General features: G+C 35.9%; 3 protein-coding genes and 1 pseudogene across 3 annotated transcripts; all 4 read right to left on the reverse strand.

Annotated features, from left to right (window-relative positions):
* Positions 1-303: 303 nt before the first annotated feature.
* On the reverse strand, positions 304-1708 carry LOC132188164 (uncharacterized). Its single transcript, XM_059602568.2, has one exon. It carries the CDS (start codon positions 1506-1508, stop codon positions 600-602), a length of 909 nt encoding a protein of 302 aa, XP_059458551.2. The 5' UTR covers positions 1509-1708; the 3' UTR covers positions 304-599.
* A 1645-nt stretch (positions 1709-3353) lies between these two features.
* Positions 3354-4098, reverse strand: LOC132188733 (GRF1-interacting factor 3 pseudogene; annotated as a pseudogene).
* Positions 4099-8163: 4065 nt separating this feature from the next.
* Positions 8164-9072, reverse strand: LOC132186620 (uncharacterized). The gene has a single exon (XM_059600605.2). It carries the CDS (start codon positions 9070-9072, stop codon positions 8164-8166), a length of 909 nt encoding a protein of 302 aa, XP_059456588.1.
* A 2387-nt stretch (positions 9073-11459) lies between these two features.
* LOC132187532 (GRF1-interacting factor 3) lies at positions 11460-20072 on the reverse strand. The gene is made up of 5 exons (XM_059601872.2): positions 19920-20072; positions 19702-19827; positions 14693-14769; positions 12454-12538; positions 11460-12373 (listed from the first exon to the last, which is right to left on the reverse strand). The coding sequence occupies exons 2-5, from the start codon at positions 19777-19779 to the stop codon at positions 11939-11941; spliced, it is 675 nt and encodes a 224-aa protein (XP_059457855.2). The 5' UTR covers positions 19780-19827; positions 19920-20072; the 3' UTR covers positions 11460-11938.
* Between the last annotated feature and the right edge of the window lie 2338 nt (positions 20073-22410).

Here is a 22410-nt window from a genome sequence, read left to right on the forward strand (position 1 = left end):
CAAATCGTAAAATATTTACTTGTTTGAATGAATAAAATTCATATGCAGCGTCAGGCAATCACAAGCCTGACATCCGCCGCACAGAAAAATGAATTTTTAAAAAAGCCCGTACAATTTCCTTGTTGATTAAGACCGTAGGCCAACATTTCCAACATGTACAGTAGCTAAAAACCATCAAACAGAAAGTTAAAATACGTTTATTATTTTCTCTTGAACTCAGCAAATATAACCACCGAGAAAGCAACAACAAACAAATATATGAAACAAAAGGAATGCTTCTGCAATGTGACCTTCCTGGTAAGCTGTCTCTAATCTGCTGCTAAACTTCATTATTTCTTATTCAAACACTAATAAAATACCCCAAACAACCCCCCTTCTTCACATTTTTTCCAAATAATTCTGTATAGTTCATAGTAGGGACTCTCCCGAGTCCCTACCCAAAATCCATCATCATTATTACACATATAAACTTGTATATTGACTCACCTTACAATACAGTATAAGTGTCGGTCTGTAAAAAAATAAGTTAGAAATTATATTTTTATTTTATATTTTATAAAATAAAAATATAATTTCTACCTTTATCGAATATATGGGAGCTAATTAGTTGAATCGATAACCCAATGTTGGCCATCCAGTTTGATTTTGAGGCCGTGAATTCGAGCGAACAAATTGACTGCCCTCCGAACTCCCCTGTCATCTGCTGATGTAAAATAATCGTGACCAAAAATTACCCCGCCGGGTCTTAAAACCCGGTACGCCCGGTTTATATCAGACCACGCCGACAAAAAGTCATGACCCGCATCGACTTCGATCAAATCACCGTACACGCCCCACTCGCAAAGCTTGCCGAGAGCCGACGCGCTCGAAAACGGAACGGGTAAAACCGACTCGCTCGCGTTTTTGGAAACCAAGTTCTGCATGAATTGGTACATCAACAAAACCTCGCCGTTTATCATCTGAATGTCCTTGAACCGGTCCCTGAACCCGGGCCAGCCGCGGAAATCGTCGATGCAAAGGATCTGGGTGTCGAGGCCGAGTTCGCGAGTCAACCCGGCCATGTGGATCGCCGACGCGCCTAGAAACGAGCCCACCTCAATGATGGTGCGGGGCTTGACTTTTTGGATTAGGTGGTCGAAAACGGCGCCGGTTGAGCCCCACCCTTTGATCCTCTGGTGGCGTAGGAGGGAGCTAACGTGCGCTGGGGGGAACCCCTCGAAGGGCGAGGTCCCGTTGTAGACTCGGTGGAGAATAGTTTGGCGGACGAGTTCGGCTGGGAGCGGGTCGGCGCAGTGAGACGTGACTCGAAAGTTATCCAGTTGGGAGGGCAGGTTGGTGAGTTCGTTGATGGTGGGGGTTGGGGTCGAGGGGAGAGAGGTGGCGGAAGGGGAGGAGAGGTAACCCAAGGTGTAGGTTAGCAAGAGGAGGGTAAAGAACGCAGTGGGTTTTGCTAGTTTCAAGGCCACGGAAACGAGTCTCTTTTGGTGGTTGTGTTGCTCTTGTTTCATGTTTGGGTGTTTGGGCTTCTACACAATTCTTGGGTTTTCAAAAAGAGAACAAGTACGTGTAGTTTATATATATGGAGACGATGATGTCTGGGTTCTTGGTTTCTGCGTAAAAATCTTCAGAGAGGGTAGAGAGGAATCAACTATGGCTTTGACACGTATTGATGGGCGCAGTGAATAAAAGGGGTTCGAAAAGAGGACGAAGAAGATGAAGAAGATGTGGTTGAGTCTTGAGTGGGGTTGCGTATTTATTAGTCGGATGGGGAAGGGAAAACGACTGAAAGAACAAATTTGTCATGGATTTCTTAATCTTATTAAAGTAGACATACCGATAAGCATGCCCACGCGCCAAGGTCATGGCCTGGCCCAGGGTCATCTACGGCCCACGGCTGGCCTTGGGACTAGTGTTTCACAATTTTTTTTAAAAAAATACTGAACTTTTTCACGTCATCCTAACATTGGAAAATATTAAAGTTTGATACACTAATTAAAAAATAATTATAAAAGTAATAAAAATTTCCAAAATATTTAAAATAAGAGACTTGCTATTCTTCAAGCTATTGTCTCGTCTCATACAACTCTTTTTTTTTTTTTTTAATTCACAATAGAATATGTCTTAGGCGTGCTTGTGTAGTAGTCATGTTCGTTGTATATAAAATATCAAGTATTGAATTATATACAACTTATAATCAAATTTAAATCATCAGCACCTTATCTTGTGTAGTAGTCATATGCCTTAATCATTGAGGTTTACTTGTTCGCCTTCGATTTTATTTATTTATTTACTATTATTGATTCACTACTCAACCTTCAATCACTAGCTTCATTGACTTTTTATTATTTATTTTTTTTGTTGGTACTCAAGCTTCACTGCTTTTGAACGGAAGTTCTGATTCTTCTTTATATTTCTTTGGAAAATGATTCTCATTCTTCTTTGATTTGGAAAATGACTTCTAAAGTTTCTACGTCTTTACTGCTTTTGGCATTCCTCTTCTTTTTAGAGTACTCTTCATAATTATCTTAGGATATATAATTCTTTTAATATTTCTTTTCTTTTTTCTCCCTCAAGCTTTGTTAACGAGTCTTGGAAAGGATGTTTTAATGCGACAAAAGTGAAAACTGGTTTTTTTACTTTTAAAAGTATTTTATATTTTGAACGCTTATTAATATTTTTTTTTTTTGTTTTGAAAAAGAAAATAAAAGATTGAAAACAAAAAGTTCAACCAATCCGACCCCTTGTGAATTTGGCAACCCTTTGTAGTCATTAGTTCTTTTTTATTTTCATCATAAAACATATATCACATGAACACAAAATAGAAAGGTAAATTCAATCTAGCTACCACTGAACCACATTCTACGTACCAATTATGTTCTATATCACATTTTCGCTGAGAACCATGCAAAAGGCCTAGACATTAGAAACCGCATAAACTCCTTCAAATATGATTGAATTATAACATAACCTAACTTAAACCTAACTCCATCAAGGCATTAGTAAGATCCAACACGGCTAATGCTAATAGAATAATTATAATGTCAGAAGTCGAACTCTCACCCTAATACATACCCAATCACTCTATGATTTTCTTAAGGTCACTCAAACACTACCACCGACGGCAAATTAAACCTTGTGCAGGTTTAGTTTCACCGATTTGGTGACTAAGCAAAACCAACTGCAAATGCGACTTTCCCTCATCTGCCTTCAATGCCAATTGCCGGACACAATTCATCCCTAACTACCAACTTAAAATCAGGGTCCACACCACCTCAGGAGATTTGAAGACAGATACTAAAGAACATCAGAGCGTACCACCCTACTCTAACAGACACCTACTATCAACATCCACATGTATTCATGCGGAATGGCAAATAAAAACCATGTTACTTTGCTTCCTCTGACCCCTTCAAGTAAGAAGATTCTCCATCACCACTGCCATGCCCAGCAGCTGAGCTTCCCTGGCCATCAGCACCCGCTGCCCCAACTTCAAAGGCATCTTGCTTGCTTCTTCCACGTACATCATTTACAGAAGGTGGACCACCACTGCTGCCACCTCCAAGACCAGTCTCAGTATGCATGGTATGCAAGCCATTGTTGGCCCCTCCAGCTCTCAGTGCCATTTGCCCTTGAATGGCCTATTGGTGCTTCTGGTGCAGCTGTTGCTGTGGCTGTTGATCCTGTATCTGATGTGGGTTATCAAATTGTAATGGCAGCTTTGGGGGGAAAATACCTGGTTGCTGAGCCATTGCTGCTGCCTGTAGGTGTTGCATGTAATATACTCCTTGTTGCAGTGCACGGAACGGGGCCATCTGCAAGTGTTTGATACACATATGAGCAAGATGTGTGAAATATGATGAATTAGGAAAAGAAGAATCATGTCTACAGTCACCTGGGGAGGCATTGTTGGTGCTTGTGGTTGAGCATCAGCAATTGCAGCTAGCTAGATACATCAAATTCTTTTGAAGTTGAGCTTGGTACCTAAACCATCAAATGATATGGTATATCACATGTATGCTGCACCCCAACACACACAGCACAGAAAAAAAATTGCCATATACCGACAATAGTTTTTCAAATATATGAATACAAAGTCATGACCAATCAAGCTATAATCCAGAAGTGGGAAAATGACCTGGCCCCCTTGAGTTTAGACCCATTGCCAAATCTATCCAAGTTTATAATTTTGACAAATAGTTGTCAAATTAAAAAACTCAGGGATCTATTTAGTAATGGGTCTAAAGTCAAGAGGGGTGCGGGTCAATTTCCCTCCAAAATTTAACCAAGATTGACAGGTAAAAAATATTTGGTATCTCAGGTTGGGTTTTTTTTTTTTTTTTTTTTTTTTTTTTTGTGGGTTTGGCTCTTAAATCTTCATATACTTAGTATCAATCCAAAAAGACATCCACTTCATTCGACAATAAGCTAAAAGGTACAGCATGATTACCAATCATATGATCAAATCATACTAGACATCAAAGTAGAGAGCATTAGAGCGCAAGTTGTACCGACCCAAAGAAAGTACTAGTCACATCTATTCTATCACTCTAATTAAAAGACTAATCAAGTTATAATTGATGCTCCTTAAAATCACTTATAAAATCCAATCGATCTAACCCAGTGAAGAATCGATAAGGGACTTAGTACATAAGAGCACCTTTATAATCTACCAAATCAATATGAGCAATCCATCTTTCCAATGTGATACTAACTTTATGGGGTGTCTCAATCTCCCCCTACTCAAATCCTTAGATGTTCCTGTTAGGATTTATGTCATGCAATGACTCAGCGCCACATGATATTAGATTACCCTGATATCATTTGTAACGACTTGGAGAAAGTGATAGTTACATCTGCATTAATATCACTCTAAAATGACTGGTCAAATTGCAATTAGAGCTCTTTAGAACTATTTATAAGACTCAGTCTCACATAATAAGAAACTGATGTGAGACTTAGCACTCACGAGCACCTTTATAATTTACCCACTCAATGTGGACAATCTATCTTCTTAATGTGAGACTAACTTTTTGGGGTGTCACACAAGCACTAAAAAATATACTTCCCCTGTAAAAGGTTTTGGGAGAATAGCACACACAAATAAGTCAGCTTAAGACTAAAAAACAAGATCGGATTCAATGATTGCTGCTTCCATTTGCCCTTTCATGTATAGACCTCTGCTTCCCTACCAAATCAACCCAAACCTATTTGTATTTCATAAATAAAATCACAATTTCAAGTAAAAAACAATTAACTTTCAATAAATTTTATGATGTGAAAAGAAAAATAATAATGTCAAAAAACATAAAACCTTTCAAGGGCTGCGCGCCTAGACCAATTTTGCAGGGTACTGGAAGTACTTTTGAAATGAACTTGTGACTTGAGCTTTAAACCGAATAAGAGCAGTCCCTTTCATATCAATGGGAGAAGAGATTTTCTAAAAAGCATAATCTTGCTATGCGAACCAGATTCTATCTCTAGTCCCATCTACTGCAGATGAGTGACCGATCCAACAACTATATAAAAGAGAAACAACCTTTCATCCCTGGGCCGGATAAGTATCTCTGCTAATGTTTTCAACAAAACAATGCAAGGATAAGTGAAGCAGTAAAAAGGATAGGTTAACCATTTTGGAAGACCCAGATGCCAATTATTTGTACTATAAATTGATATTTCTAACAGTCCAAAGCTGGCATTTTATCTCAAAAATGAGAAAATTAATCACACGGAAGCAAGTGATTGGAAAGTCAATGACTTAGGATTTAGGAAGATGTTTATAAGAAAATAAATGATTTGTTACTTGTGTTTATATCCAACCGCAAAAAGAATAGCAATTATCCCTTCATAAATACGTCCACGGTCCACCGTCCCACCTATATAAGATTGTAAACATCAGATCTCCTACTTCATATTCTAGATTTAACTTCTCGGTGTGGGCTTTTTTCTATACATTTTTTATCCGTACTTGGTTGGGCTAATAATTAGATAGATTCATGGGTTTGAGTATATCTATGTATGATAGGCTATTTGGGCTCTATAATCTGAGCCTTTGTGAGAAAGGAGAATTGGCTCACTCCAATAAAACGGGCCTTTATCCTTGTTGCAGGATAGTTAAGACCGTTGTGATCATTTGGATCTGGTCAGGAATACACTAGCCTTTAACCCATAGCTGTCCTTTTTTTAGGCCGGAGGGGGAGAGATTCATTGGTCACAACTGTCTCATAGATAAGATTATCTCCAATTTATTTGAATTAATTAATAATATTCATCTTGCATACTTATCCAAAACTACATCATTTGGATCAAAATGGTTCAGTTTTAGGAAGGGAAAAAATATTATTTTTTTTTAAAAAAATAAAAATAAAAAACTAATAAATAAAAACTAAAAATAAAAACAATTAAAAATGGGGTGGTCAGCCACCCATACCGGCCATGGAGGTGGCCCCTTTGCTTTTTCTTTTTTCTTTTGTCTTTTTATTATTTTTATTATTATTATTTTTTTTTTTTAGTTTTTAATTATTAGTTTTTTAATTTTTTATTTTTAAATAGTTTTTTTATTATTTTTTCCTTCCCAAAACACTATTTTTTATCCAAACGGTGCAGTTTTGGATAACCGTTTCAATGTGGTAGTGGTCCACTACCGCATAGAAGTCAGATCCCATCTTATAATCAGAATTTGAAGTTACTGCATTAGATGTACGTACCAATTATCTAAACTTTTGTAAAAACATGTCAAACATTATCATTATATACACCGTTAAATAATACATCAACTTTAAATTCTAACCATAAAATTGCTCTATATGTGAACAAAGAGTCATAAGTCTAGATTTGACTTCAATTTAGTGATGCTCGGTTGAGAATTATAGTTACACATAAGATGAAGCCAAAGAAGGACAAGAATGCGTGAAGCTAGCTAGGCATGTTTTGCCCGATTATCCTATGACTGAGGAAAAGAAAGGTAATATCATGGCTTTCACAACCTTTGTAAAAAGTGTAGAGGAAGATTTTAATTGAAATTGTTGAAATATTTTTTATTGCACGTTTGGCACAGGGCCTGTTGATAGAAACTGTCGGGAAGATTTTCATTTCTCCTCAAACATAAGGCTCCAAAGGTTGTGCAACCCGTGGTTCAACCTAGAAGTATCTTCTCAATTTCAAAGGAAATGAAGAGAACCCGGTTAGATAAAAATAAGAAGGTAAAATAGTCTTTTCAATTGAATAAAGTGATCGAGTACCATGGTAGAACCAAGAATACACTCATCTATGCCCTATGTGGGCTGGTGGGGCGGCCTAAACCTCCCTCATCCTCTTTTTTCTTGTTTTTTTTTTCCTCTGTCATATGTCAAGCTGAAGCGACATTTATACTAGTAGATCTATTTTATTCAACATGACGTTATCATATGCTTACGTTTCACAAAGGTAATTCGATAAATTTTAAAACTTAAGGATTGACGTGATAAAAGAGTAATATTATATATCACATTTTTATTCCAGAAATATCTCACGATGCTAATGTAGTAGACTAAACCAACCCTTGAAATTTTCTTTTCAAAATAATTGATTCAAGAGTTGATTGCAACATCAACCTTACGAGATATGTACTTTGTTTAATGAATTAAAATTCTTATGTAGCATCAGGCAATCACAACCCTGACATCCGCCGCACAGAAAAATGAATTTTTAAAAAGCCCGTACAAGTTCCTTGTTTATTAAGACCGTAGACCAACATTTCCAACACGTAGCTAAAAACCATCAGACAGAAAGTTAAAATAAGTTTATTATTTTCTCTTGAGCTCAGCAAATATAACCACCGAGAAAGCAACAACAAACATATATATGAAACAAAAGGAATGCTTCTACAATGTGACCTTTCTGGTAAGCTGTCTCTAATCTGCTGCTAAACTCCATTATTTCTTATTCAAACACTAATAAAATACCCCAAACAACCCCCCTTCTTCACCTATTTTCCAAATAATTCTGTATAGTTAATAGTAGGGGACTCTCCCTACCCAAAATCCATCATCTTTATTACCCATGCAAACTTGTATATCGACTCCATTTACAATAAAGTATAATACAATTGTGCCGGTCAGAGGTTAGAAATTATATTTTTATAAAATAAAATAAAAATATAATTTCTAACATTACTGCGAGCGGGAGCTAATTAGTTGAATCGATAACCCAATGTTGGCCATCCAGTTTGATTTTGAGGCCGTGAATTCGAGCAAACAAATTGACTGCCCTCCGAACTCCCCTGTAATCTGCTGAGGAAAAATAATCGTGACCAAAAATTACCCCACCGGGTCTTAAAACCCGGTACGCCCGGTTTATATCAGACCACGCCGACAAAAAGTCATGACCCGCATCGACTTCGATCAAATCACCGTACACGCCCCACTCGCAAAACTTGTCGAGAGCCGACCCGCTCGAAAACGGAACGGGTAAAATCGACTCGCTCGCGTTTTTGGAAACCAAGTTCTGCATGAACTGGTACATCAACAAGACCTCGCCGTTTATCATCTGAATGTCCTTGAACCGGTCCCTGAACCCGGGCCAGCCGCGGAAATCGTCGATGCAAAGGATCTGGGTGTCGAGGCCGAGTTCGCGAGTCAACCCGGCCATGTGAATCGCCGACGCGCCTAGAAACGTGCCCACCTCAATGATGGTGCGGGGATTGACTTTTTGGATTAGGTGGTCGAAAACGGCGCCGGTTGAGCCCCACCCATTGATCCTCTGGCGGCGTAGGAGGGAGCTAACGTGCGCTGGGGGGAACCCCTCGAAGGGAGAGGTCCCGTTGTAGACTCGGTGGAGAATAGTTTGGCGGACGAGTTCGGATGGGAGCGGGTCGGCGCAGTGAGACGTGACTCGAAAGTTATCGAGTTGGGAGGGCAGGTTGGTGAGTTCGTCAATGGTGGGGGTTGTGGTGGAGGGGAGAGAGGTGGCGGAAGGTGAGGATAGGTAACCCGAGGTGTAGGTTAGCAAGAGGAGGGTAAAGTACGCAGTGGGTTTTGCTAGTTTCACGGCCACGGAAACGAGTCTTTTTTGGTGGTTGTGTTGCTCTTGTTTCATGTTTGGGTGTTTGGGCTTCTACACAATTCTTGGGTTTTCAAAAAGAGAACAAGTACGTTTACTTTATATATACGGAGACGATGATGTCTGGGTTCTTGGTTTCTGTGTAAAAATCTTCAGAGAGGGTAGAGACTAGAGAGGAATCAACTATGGCTTTGACATGTATCGATGGACGCAGTGAATAAAAGGCATCAGTAGAGGTTCGAAAAGAGGAGGAAGAAGATGAAGAAGATACGGTTGAATCCGGTTGCGTATATAGGACATAAATTTACTCCAAATCAGTATGGATGAAATATTCTTCAACCTATTTAAAATAGTGCTAAGTGTTGATAAACATTTAAAACATTAGTCTATTTAAAACATTAGTTTAAGTTAGTAAACTACTATTAATGACCTTAAGAATTTAGTATGCGTTTTAAATGTTTATAGACATTTGGCAATATTTTAAATGGGTTGGAGAATATTTTCTCCAATCTGCTTTGAAGAAAATTTCTGTCCGCGTATTTATTAGTCTGATGGGAAAGTGAAAATGACTGAAAGAACAAATTTGTCATGGGATTTAGGGCCTGTTTGGAATGCGTTTGAGTGGCCTAAAAATATTTTTAACACTAAAAAAATTAATTTGAAGAAAAAAGTATTCATTTGGTAAAAAAATTAAAAGCGCTTTTAATTATCTAAAAGCATAAAAATTGTCAAAATGCACTTTTGGTAAAAGCTTAAAAATAAAGCTTTTACCCAAAAGTTCTTTTGGTAAAAACTCTATTTCTCAAACGCAATCTCAAACATGCTCTTAAGCTTATTGAAGTAGACATACCGATAAGCATGCTCACGACCAAGGCCAAGGCCAAGGCCTGGCCCAGGGTCACCTACGGCCCACGGCTGGCCTCGGGGCTAGTGTTTCAAAAAAAAATTTAAAAGATACAAGGGTATATGTATATAAACCTTTTCACATCATCCTAACATTCTGAGATGCTAAATTGAAAATTTTCTAACTTGAAAAATAATTACAAAAGTAATGAAAATTTCTAAAATATTTAAAAAAAGACTTGATATTCCTCAACTCTTTTTTAAATTCACAATAGGATATGTCTTAGGCGCGCTTGTGTAGTCATGTCCTTTCGTTGTATATAAAATATCAATTATTGAATTATTTACAACTTAAAATCAAATTTTCATTAGAAGCACATTAATTATCTTGATATTCAAAAGAAAACCTTAGTCATATGCCTTAATCATTTAGGTTTACTTGTTCTCCTTCGATTTTATTTATTTATTTACTATTATTGATTCACTACTCAACCGTCAATCACTAGCCTCATTGACTTTTTATTATTAAATATTTATTTACTATTTTTGATCTGCTACTCGACCTCTTTTTTTTGGTTAAGTTGGTACTCAAAAGCTTCACTGCTTTATATTTCTTTGGAAAATGATTCTCATTCTTTTGATTTGGAAAATGACTTCTAAAGGTTCGTCATCTTTAGTGCTTTTGGCGTTCCTCTTCTTGTTAGACTCTTCATAATTACCTTGGGAGAATTCTTTAATATTTCTTTTCTTTTTTCTCCCTCAAGCTTTGTTAATGAGCCTTGGAAAGGTTGTTTCAATGCGACAAAAGCGAAAACTGGTTCTGTACTTATACAAGTACTTTATATTTTGAATGCTTATTAATATTTTTTTGTTTATGAAAAAGAAAATCCGAGCCCTTGTAAATTCTGCAACCCTTTTCCATAATCATTAGTTATTTTTTATTTTTTATTTTTAGAGTAAAACATACATCACATAAACACAAAATAGAAAGGTAAATTCAATCTAACTACCACTGAACCACATTCTACCAATTATGTTCTGTGCACATGTGCAAATGTTTGAAAAACCAAAGGCCCAAGGAATATGATTTGGTATGAAAAAAAGTATATATATATATAAAAGGCAAGCGAGAAAGACCGATTGTAATTATTCTACTTAGATATTACCATAGTAACACATGACTGCTAAGAACCACACAAAAGGCCTAAACAATAGAAACCTCATGCACTCCTTCAAATATGACTGAATTATAATCTAACCTAACTCCGTCAAGGCATTACTAAGATCCAAGACAAATAATATTAATAGAATGATTATATTTTCAGAAGTCGAACTCTCACCCTAATAGTATGGGGATGTTCTTAATGTCACTCAAACACTACCACCGATGGCAAACCTCGTGCAAGTTTAGTTTCACCGATTTGGTGACTAAGCAAAACCAACTGCAAATGCAACTTTCCCCCATCTGCCTTCAATGCCAATTGCCGGACACAATTCATCCCTAACCACCAACTTAAAATCTGGGTCCACGCCACCTCAGGAGATTTGAAGACAGATACTCTACACGCCCCACTAACAAATAAAACAAAAGAAGTGGCATATATAGGATCGCAAACTGAAACGCTCTGCAAATAATTGTTAAAGTCAAAACTTAATTATTTTGCACAGATAATGATAATATAATGGTCAAAACCAAACAAAACTTGGATGAAATCTCAAGTCTGGAAGACCCTGCAGGAACTTGTATGTTATTTAAAATTGACAGATGCGGAAGTAGAGACCACATGCTTCCACCTCTCTTCCCCTTCCGACTAAGATTGTCTTGTCTGACCACATGTTTCATCTGCTGCTGCTGATGCCAGAATTCGTTGCATGCAATTTGCAAAGACTCTTACAATGCAACTTCACCTACCTAACCTATTAAAAACTACAAGGGGAAGCTTTTGCTACTTCCTTCACTCAATCTACTAAAGATCATCAGAGCGTACCACCCTACTCTAACAGACACCTACTATCAACAGCCACATGTATACATGCGGAATGGCAAATAAAAACCATGTTACTTTGCTTCCTCTGACCCCTTCAAGTAAGAAGATTCTCCATCACCACTGCCATGCCCAGCAGCTGAGCTTCCCTGGCCATCAGCACCTGCTGCCCCAACTTCAGAGCCGTCTTGCTTGCTTCCTCCACGTACATCATTAACAGAAGGTGGACCACCACTGCTGCCACCTCCAAGACCAGTCTCAGTATGCATGGGATGCAAGCCATTGTTGGCCCCTCCAGCTCTCAGTGCCATTTGCCCTTGAATGGCCTGTTGGTGCTGTTGGTGCTGCTGGTGCAGCTGTTGCTGTTGCTGTTGATCCTGTATCTGATGTGGGTTATTAAATTGTAATGGCAGCTTTGGGGGGAAAATACCTGGTTGCTGAGCCATTGCTGCTGCCTGTGGGTGTTGCATGTAATATCCTCCTTGTTGCAGTGCAGGGTGCGGGGCCATCTGCAAGTGTTTGATACACATATGAGCAAGATGTGTGCAATATGATGAATTAGGAAAAGAAGAATCATGCCTACAGTCACCTGGGGAGGCATTGTTGGTGCTTGTGGTTGAGCATCAGCAATTGCAGCTAGATACATCAAATTCTTTTGAAGCTGAGCTTGGTACCTAAACCATCAAATGATATGGAATATCACATGTATGCTGCACTCCAACACACACAGCACAGAAAAAAGTTGCCATATACCGACAATAGTTTTTCAAATATATGAATACAAAGTCATGACCAATCAAGCTATAATCCAGAATTGGGAAAATGACCTGGACCCCCGTGAGTTTAGACCCATTGACAAATCTATCCAAGTTTATAATTTTGACAAACAGTTGTCAAATTAAAAAACTCAGGGATCGATTTGGTGATGGGTCTAAAGTCAGAGGGGTGTGGGTCAATTTCCCTCCAAAATTTAACCAAGATTGACAGGTAAAAAATATTTGTTATCTCAGGGGTTTTTTATATTTTTTTTGGGGGTTTGGCTCTTAATCTTCAGATCCTTAGTCTCAATCCAAAAAGACATCCATTTCATTCGACAATAAGCTAAAAAGTATACCATGATTACCAATCATATCAAATCATACTAGACATCAAAGTAGGGAGCATTAGAGCCACAAGTTGTACCGACCCAAAGAAAGTACTAGTCACATCTATTCTATCACTCTAAAAGGACTAATCAAGTTACAATTAACGCTCCTTAAAATCACTTATAAAACCCAGTCTAACGTAGTGAGGAACCGACAAGGGACTTAGTACATAAGAGCACCTTTATAATCTACCCAATAAATATGGGCAATCCATCTTTCAAATGTGATACGAACTTTATGGGGTGTCACAATCTTCCTCTACTCAAATCCTTAGATGTTCCTATTAGGATTCATGTCATGCAATGACTCAGTGCCACATGGTATTAGATTGCCCTGATATCATTTGTAACGACTTGACGAAAGTGGTAGCCACATTTGCGCTATCACTCTAAAAGAACTAGTCAAATTGCAATTAGAGCTCTCTAGAACTATTTATAAAACTCAGTCTCACATAATAAGGAATTGATGTGGAACTTAGCACTCACGAACACCCTTATAATCCACCCACTCAATGTGGGCAATCCATCTTCTTAATGTGAGACTAATTTTCTGGAATGTCACACAAGCACTAAAAAAAAAAAAAAAAAAACTTCACCTGTAAAAGGTTTTGGTAGAATAGCACATACAAATAAATCAACTTAAGACTGAAAAAAAGATCAGATTCAATGATTGCAGCTTCCATTTGCCCTTTTATGAATAGACCTCTACTTCGCTACCAAATCAACCCAAACCTATTTGTATTTCATAAATAAAATCACAATTTCAAGTGAAAAACAAATAACTTTCAATAAATTTTATGATGTGAAAAGAAAAATAATAATGTCCAAAAACATAAAACTTTTCAAGGACTGCCTAGACCAATTTTGGAGGGTGCTGGAAGTACTTTTGAAGTGAACTCTTGAATTGAGCTTTAAACTGAATAAGATCGGCAGGTTAATTTAATTTGATTTAGTGGTGAGGTGGAGGTTGTGCAGATGGCACGGGATCAGCACATGGTAGCTAAGGTGAAACCAGTTTTTATAACTGAACTGAATGGAGAACAATGATGACCACTAAGGGCTCAAGTTCCAAAACACCTTTATGTTTTGTGTTGGGACATCATTAATGTTATCGACATCCTTTACTTTCTGTACTTTTCAATAAAATACCTATTAAGAACATTTTTTTTAATAAGTAATAAACCAATCTTATTAAAATACCTATTAAGAACATAAGATGCCAAAAACTGAAATAATTCAGTTACTGTTGCGTGCTTAGTCCACCATCAGTATAACGAGTACAGCAGTCCCTTTCATATCAATGGGAGAAGAGATTTTCTAAAAAGCATAATCTTGCTATGTGAACGAGATTCTATCTCTAGTCCCATTTACTGCAGAAGAATGACCAATCCAACAACTATATAAAAGAGAAACAACCTTTCATCCCTCGGATAAGTATCTCAGCTAATGTTTTCAACAAAACAATGCAAGGTTACTCAAAACGAAAGGATAAGTGAAGCAGTAAAAAGGATAGGTTAACCATTTTGGAAGACCCAGAATCAATTATTTGTACTATTAATAAATATTTCTAACAATCCAAAACTGCCATTTAATCTCAAAAGCACAAACAATTAAAACCCTGGTGATGTAGAACACACACATACATGCAGAGAGAGAGAGAGAGAGAGAGAGAGAGGTTACTTACTGGGCACATTCAGCAAGTTTTCCAAGGTTTTGATTGTCCAATATCGCCAGAATCAATTTTTTGTTCTCATCAAGGTACTGCACAAATCATAAAAAGATAACATTGGACAATTAAAATCTTCATGCCACTGCCAGCACGTACATCAGTACATAATATGATTTCCCACAGTAGGAAGTGAAAATCAAAGGTAATGTACAAAATAGAATTGCTGAATGATCAACCCATGCAAGTTAAAAGAGTTCTAATAGAAAAACAAATACTCGTTTTAAATGAAGCCATTCTAAAGTCAACATAATACATAAAATGACATTTTGGGGCGCACGGCACACATAAATGAGCACCATTGCACACCTTTTTTCACAAATCATGAAATATTCCATGACTATTGACTGAAAATCTCGTCAAGCAACTTGTATTTCCATTAACTAGGTTCCTATAGAAGCATCTGCTGACCTTTAGAAGAAATTATCACAATTCTGATAAAAAAAAATGCAGGCTGAAATGCAATTTTCAATTATGATGGAACGGTGTATGTGATCAGCTAAATTGACGGGTATTCAATCATACAATTAAACAGAATTAGAACCCAGGGCCCATGAGAATTTCATCAATTTGTTTGGGTAAATGATCACACATACTACCCCGATACCATCCTAGTAATACACTGAAGAGCCTTCAAGATATCTATCAATGTTGGCATTACAGTTATCTAGATTATTTAACTACAGCTGTCCCATATCCTACCTTTAGTACTGACTTTGAAACTGGTACTATGTTAAACCTCGCTAGTAAATAATTATCAACATCATCAAAGTCTCTTCTAATGACTTTAGATGAAAGTCCTCTTTCAACAAAATGGACACATTTGTCAGGTGATAATACAGAGATTTTACTCTCCCTTTATCTCCTTTTAATTCAACGGGTGGGGTGAGCCCTCTGCACAGGATCATAAATAATGTGCTATGCAAGGGTCCCATGTGCCCTTGGTGACTAAATTAAGTAGGATCGCACAGGACCCAGCTTGTTAGAATATAAATTAATCTAGTAGACAGTAGTTGAAGAAAAATGGGCCATAATCATACCAACATCCACAAGCCATGGGACACATACTCAAAATCTGGTACAAGCATCTCTAAATTTCTGTCAAGAATCATCTCATTTTTCACATAAACTAAGGGTAAAAGACAATTAACAAGACTTCAAATTGTAAGCACTCAACTCAAGTATTTTTTTGTGCATTGTTGTTAAAAGCTCAAGGTTCACTTGTGCACAAAGGCATTATGGAGTCAAAGTGAAAAGTGCAAACGTGCCTAATCAGAATAAAGCATATTTTCTAAATGCAATGGAAGAAAAAGATTCATAATTTAAAATTAAAAATATATATCAAAATAGTGATTTAGTTGTCTTATAGCAGTTAAGAGCATTGTCCAATTGCTTGAATGTTGTAGGTCCCAAACAGTAAATCCTAAGCAGGCCGTTTAATTTTAATAATCTATACAAATAAATTTGAATAAAATTATCAATGGGAGCAGCAAAATAATCAAAAAACCAAATGAAATTTGACCATAACACTAGATATTATTATCTTGTAATTTACAAAAATATTTTCCCTTACTAGAGTAAATGATCAAATCCAAGCACATGATTATACAAAATTATAACCAAAAAATGCTTAAAAATTGGGTATCACTAGTGCATAGTCATTCTTAATTGGTTGCTGACTAATGCCTACAACTATATATGTTTTGATGGAAAAAACACACTATTTTATGATTCAGACCTTTAAAAATCTGTACTCTTTTTCCGCTTTCCCTGTGCCTCATTGGATGTCCTTCGCTTTAAGATGAAAAGTGTTTTTCTCTTTGTGCTTTATAAATTCTGTTCCAGTGTCAATTTCGGTTTGTCTATTGGAATGGAAAATACCGATACCAAATCATTTTCCTTATGTTTCAGATATACCACTATAAATGTATATAAGTTGGTACATTTATAAATACAAAACAAATTCATCTAACAACATACTTTGCATATATGTTTTTTTTATATGTAAAACGAATATGGATAAACATACTTTGCAATAACATAGCCTAAAGAACCATATAATTAATCGCAGGAAAGATAGGAAGGGGTAGACCTAGCCATCAATCAGCAAATGTATAGATAAACATTAAACACCAGAGGTCAGATGAAATAGATTCAAGAAAGTATGACATTTCATTTCAAATATTTATCTCGAATTGGCCATTCTATTATCTAATTAGGCTTCTAACTTTCTAGTCAATAGTTCACTGCCAAACACTAATATTTCTTGTTAGATATAGCAAATATCAAACCACTAGTAGTTTCTATTTTCCAACTTCTCTGGCATAAAAATTATGACATCTGGCACCCCTTTAGATGTTAAAACATGTAGAAGAAATCAAATTCAAGTTGGAAATTCATAGAGAACAATCAACCAGAGCTTCAAGAATGTAGAAGAAGCACTAAATCTCACAAACATAAAGATAAAGGAAACAAGAAGTAGAAATACCCTAATTTGATTTTAAAAACGCATATTAAACCTTTCCAAACTTATTCTACAGAAAAATCTATTATATATATATATATATATTCACCATTTTTAGTTGACAACTTAATTGACAAATATGATTGGGCCTGATTTTGCCTAGGGCTGGGTATTGGTTGGTTAGGACCGGTTAATGGGCTTATCGGTCGGTTAACCGATAAGCTATCGATTAACCAAATCCTAACCGATTACCGACCGATAAGAAGTGTTAACCGAAAATTATCGGTCATATCGGTAATCGGTTAACCAGTCGGTTAATCGGTCAGTTAAATCGGTTTGGGCTTTTGTGGGCTTTTTATTGGGCTTTTACTGGTTGCTAATTGGGTAAAAAATTAATTGTTTTGGAGGTTTAAATACGTTTTGTTGGGCTAAAGCCTAAAATAGCTTATTAAAAATTAGTTATTTTAGAATATATTTTTGGCTAAAATACCTTATTGAAGTTTTTTTTTATATTGATCCACTACAATAATAAATATAAAATTCTAAAAAATTAAAAATTAAAATAGTTTATCGGTTTTTTGATAAAAAAATTTTAACCGACCGATAAGCTTATCGGTATAAAATTTTTGCCATGAATTATTTTGTACTGGTCAAGAAGGCACATGATTTTTTTTTTTTTCATTTTTCTCCTTCTAGTTAGCTAAGTGTTTTTTCTTGTATATTTCTTATGTACCTAAGAGCACCTTACGCTTTTAGTGATGTTTCGATTACTTATAAAAAAAAAAGGGCACATATTCATACTATATAGAATGTACTGCATGTTTCATACGAGACACGGCCCATAGCTATGATCACAAGAAAAGTATATAAAAGAAGCGATCAATCTATTGGAGTCAAAAAAGAGGCTTTTAATTGCAGCACATTAAGACTCGCGATCCTCGAAAAGACGTCTATTTCTCTCTCCAAATGCTCCACATAAGTAAAGGACTACTTTCCAGATGGCCTCTGGGGATTGTCTCCGGCCTTGCGTCTTCCAACATTGAAGTAGCTCTAGAATATTGTCCGACATGACCCATGGGACTCCAAATAAAATGAGAACCAAGTGCCATAACTCGTTAGTAAACTCGCAATTGAGAAGGTGGTTTGCGATCTCCTCACTCTTCTTAAAAAGGCAACAACAATTGACAAGGGTAAGACCCCGACTCTTAAGGTTGTCAATTGTAAGGATGTTACCCAAAGTTGATGTCCAAGTGAAGAAAGCAATACGAGGTGGAACCTTCACCTTCCAACGCTCTTCAAAGGAAAAGGGGAAAACTCTCTAGATTGTGAGGTATTACTCTTCACTTCAAACCCGTGACTACATGCTGGAGACCATAGCATTTTATCTCTCTCTCTCTCTCTCAGAGAGGTTTTCGAAGAGTATAATCGATAGAGGAATGCAAAAAAAAAAAAAAAAAAAAAAACTTGGGTTCCAATGGACAAAAGAGCTGGAAGAGTCCGAGTAATCTGGCATAAAGCCTCTTTGTCATGAGCTATAGAGAAAAGTTCTTGGGAATAGGGGCTTGAGAGTTGCTTCTCTGGACCACACGTCCTGCTCAAAACGAAGGCGAGATCCATCCCCTACTCTATAGAAGACCATGTTCAAGAAACACCCTCAACCATTTCTAATATTTCTCCAAAGACCCACACCAGATGGCGCTCAAGTTTCCTCAGAACACCAACCTCCACTCTGGATCCCGTACTTCTCAATAATCACCTATCTCCATAATGAATTTTCTTCATGAGCAAATCTCCAAAGCTATTTACCCAGTAAGCTTGGTTAAACAACCTGAGATTTTTCACAACCAAACCTGAGCAAACAGTATCCAGTTTACTAGATATATGTTTCATGTATCATAACTTTTTGACAGTAACAGCCTAATTAGCATTTGTTAACTTTTGGTAACCAACCACACTAATACAACATTACCCAGATACATTTCTTTGGGAAGCACTGGCTTTTGTGCCCCTCACATTATGAAACCTCAAAACTAGTAACTTGCCACAGTCTTATCCCATGTACCGTTCTCTTTAGATTGTCGATCAATTTGGATAAGATAAGATGTAGTTGAGGAAAGTGTAGGCATCCGAGAGCAAGTTCTCTGACGATATAATCAGGCACTCTATCTTGGAACATTTTACGCATAGGTCTTAACTATTAAAAGGAGTAAAATAGGCGTGCCACAATCAATTATATCACACTTACATCAAAAACCATATTTTTTACATTTTTTTGCTAACTTATTTCTTGCTAAATTAAGCATAGCAACAAATGCAAAAAGAACCCCATCTCCCCAACGCATATACCCTTCCAAACCTCAAAAAACACAGACCCATTAATCCAAATAAACCATCAAACCCATAAACCAAAACTATCAAACAAAAAACCCCCACAAACATAAATTAGTCTCTAACCGTTGTGGGGTGCAAGTGACAGAGCAAAGCAGGTAGAAGAGGGGGGTACCTTCTGAATCTGCTCGGTCGTGATATTTGTGGGTGGAAACGAGGGCATCATAGGGATCATTTGCGGTGGCTGCTGCATCTTTTTGCTCCTTTTTTTCTTTCTTGAAACTGACACAAAACCCTAGTCCTAGCTCCCACCCAAAAAAACAACCAAACCCCCAAATCAATAAAGCCCCGGATTTACCAATTTCGATATTAGAGCTAGAGAGAGAAGAGTACCTGATGAGTAGGTGGTGACTGGTGAGTGTTTGATAAAAGGTTTCTGAATCTAGAAAGAGGATTTAGGAGAGGAAATCTTTTGGATATGGACGAGGTTTATGGAATTTTTCCTCTTTTTTATTTATTTGTTTGTTTGTTTTACCAAACTCACACGTTTCCCTGAACATAGCAGACCAGATTTGGTATTCGACCTTTTAAAGAGTAAAGACAAACTAATGCTACTCTGAGGTGGGTTGCCTCCGATGCGCACACTTCTCTCCAATTAACTAATAGATTTGCGCCACGTTATGCTTAACTGATCATCTACATCGTTTGAGCTTAACAGCATAACTTACGTTTCAGTGGTACTTTCAGAGAAAAGTAATTGGATTCGTTTAGTAGTTTTTGGTTTTTTATGAGAGAACCAAAAAAAAATATATTAATAAATAATTCAAAACATAAAGTACACCAAATTAGTCTTATTATACGACACATTATCACCAAAATGCAAAACATACTATCTTAAAAGTTTTGTCAAGCCAACTATACATAATACTTAAATTTGAGTTTGTTTAATGATAAATGTTATATACTACATTTTTATTTTATAATTATTTTACAATATTGATATAGACTAATCTTTAGTTTCTTAAAAAAAATAAAAGATAATAATTATAACTTATTTAACAGTTAGTTGAAACTTTCACACTAATATTGTAAAATAATCGTGAGGTCGTCTTTGTTAATTGCTATAGACGCTAGATGGCAACAAAGAGTCCTAATGTGGCTAATACTAATCAAGCATATGTGGAGATTCTTTATTGCAGAGATTCAAACCCACATCCTAGTACATGCCCTAACCACTTGGGAACTTCATTGGGCAATTAAACATTTCCCATGTCTCTTTTTGTGTCCCTAAGAACTTGATATGACTTTAAAATCACATTTAAAAATTGATCTAATTATAATTTAAAAAGTCACATCAGTTTTGGAGGAACAAAAAAAAAAACATAGAAATGACTTATAGCATTATTTGGCAACAAAATTCCCATATTTTTTTATTATCTCACATGTCCTTTTTTTATTCCTTCAAAACTGATGTGATTTTTAAAATTATCATTGGATCAAAATTCAATAATGATTTATCATAAATTTAATGGCAATTTTAAAGCAAATTAACTTTAAAATGACAAAAAAATAATAATAATAATAAATAAAGAGGGCTTCTTTCATTACTCTTTCTTCAATCTTCGTACAAATCATAAATGCATTCGAATATTTAGGGCATGTTTAAGTGTGCGTTTGAAGGATTTAAAAGTGCGTTTAATACTCAAAAAGTTCATTTGAGAAAAAAATATATATATGTTTGGTAACAAAAATTAAAAGCGCTTTTAAGAGTTCAAAAAGCTCAAAAATTGCCAAAACGTGCTTTTGCAAAAAAAACCTTTTTTTTAAAAAAAAATTTAAAATATCTATTTCTCAAACGCAATCCCAAATATGCTATTATTATCTTTTTCAATATTAAGATTGATTGCTACATGTGCTGCAATATAACATATAGCATTTCAAAACTTAAATTTAATGCCAATGAACTAAACTCAAAGAAGCAACCGAAGTGAGGGAGAGATGATATTAAATCACATTACCAACTACTAAGGATCAAATAAATCATATGGTACTTGAGGAGGGATCTGATTAAGAGTAATGTCATAAGGTTTCTTAGAGTGCTCTTAAAGTATTTTTGAATATGACGTGTGTTTTAAAATTATAAATATATTAAATTTCAGTAATGATCATCTCAAATTTAATAATGATTTTAAAAAATACATCACATTTAAAAGGACTTTCAAAAGACTGTAGGATGACTTATAACATTTTATTTTCAAAGACTTATATCATTACCCTCTATTTTAATTATTTTCTTTATCCAACAATTATAGTTTTAAAAGTGAGACGGAAGAAAATTAATTTTTTTAATTTATTAATATACTGTTGTACAACAAATTTGTTAACCACGGTAACAATTGGCTAGAATCTAGCGAGTAACAGTAGAAATTCCTCTGGTGTTACTCTTGTGTTATTCTAAGGAGAGTAATCATAAAAGTTACTCTAATGTTTTTTTTGTGTCACTCAAAAAATAAGATGACTTTTAAAATTAGTATTTGATCAAAATTTAATCACAAATCCAATTCTAATTTTAGAAGTCACATAATTATTGGAGTGACACAAGATGTGCTTCTAGCATTACTTTTATAAGGATAGTGTGACTTTTAAAATTATCATTAGACTTGTAATTGATTACTACTAAATTTTAATAAGATGATAATTTTAAAAGCCACCTTATATATATATATATATATATATATATATATAATTTTTGTTAAGGCACAATTGGCACAATTAAAAACTTATAGAGTTACTAGAATCAACTTAAAAAAAAAAAAAAAAAAAAAAAAGAATTACTAGAATCTAGCGGGCTGTAAACTCGAGCGAATTTCTTTTGCGTGGGAGT

Source organism: Corylus avellana, chromosome 6 (genome assembly GCF_965113065.1).
Source record: "Corylus avellana chromosome 6, dhCorAvel1.hap1.2, whole genome shotgun sequence".
Lineage (NCBI taxonomy): Eukaryota > Viridiplantae > Streptophyta > Magnoliopsida > Fagales > Betulaceae > Corylus > Corylus avellana.

Coding starts and splice junctions, on each gene's coding strand:
- LOC132188164 (XM_059602568.2), bottom strand. CDS start 1,508: ATGAAACAAGAGCAACACAACCACCAAAAGAGACTCGTTTCCGTGGCC.
- LOC132186620 (XM_059600605.2), bottom strand. CDS start 9,072: ATGAAACAAGAGCAACACAACCACCAAAAAAGACTCGTTTCCGTGGCC.
- LOC132187532 (XM_059601872.2), bottom strand. CDS start 19,779: ATGCAGCAGCCACCGCAAATGATCCCTATGATGCCCTCGTTTCCACCC. Junction 14,770..19,701: donor CGACCGAGCAGATTCAGAAG/GTACCCCCCTCT, acceptor TGATTTGTGCAG/TACCTTGATGAGAACAAAAA. Junction 12,539..14,692: donor AAACTTGCTGAATGTGCCCA/GTAAGTAACCTC, acceptor TTGATGGTTTAG/GTACCAAGCTCAGCTTCAAA.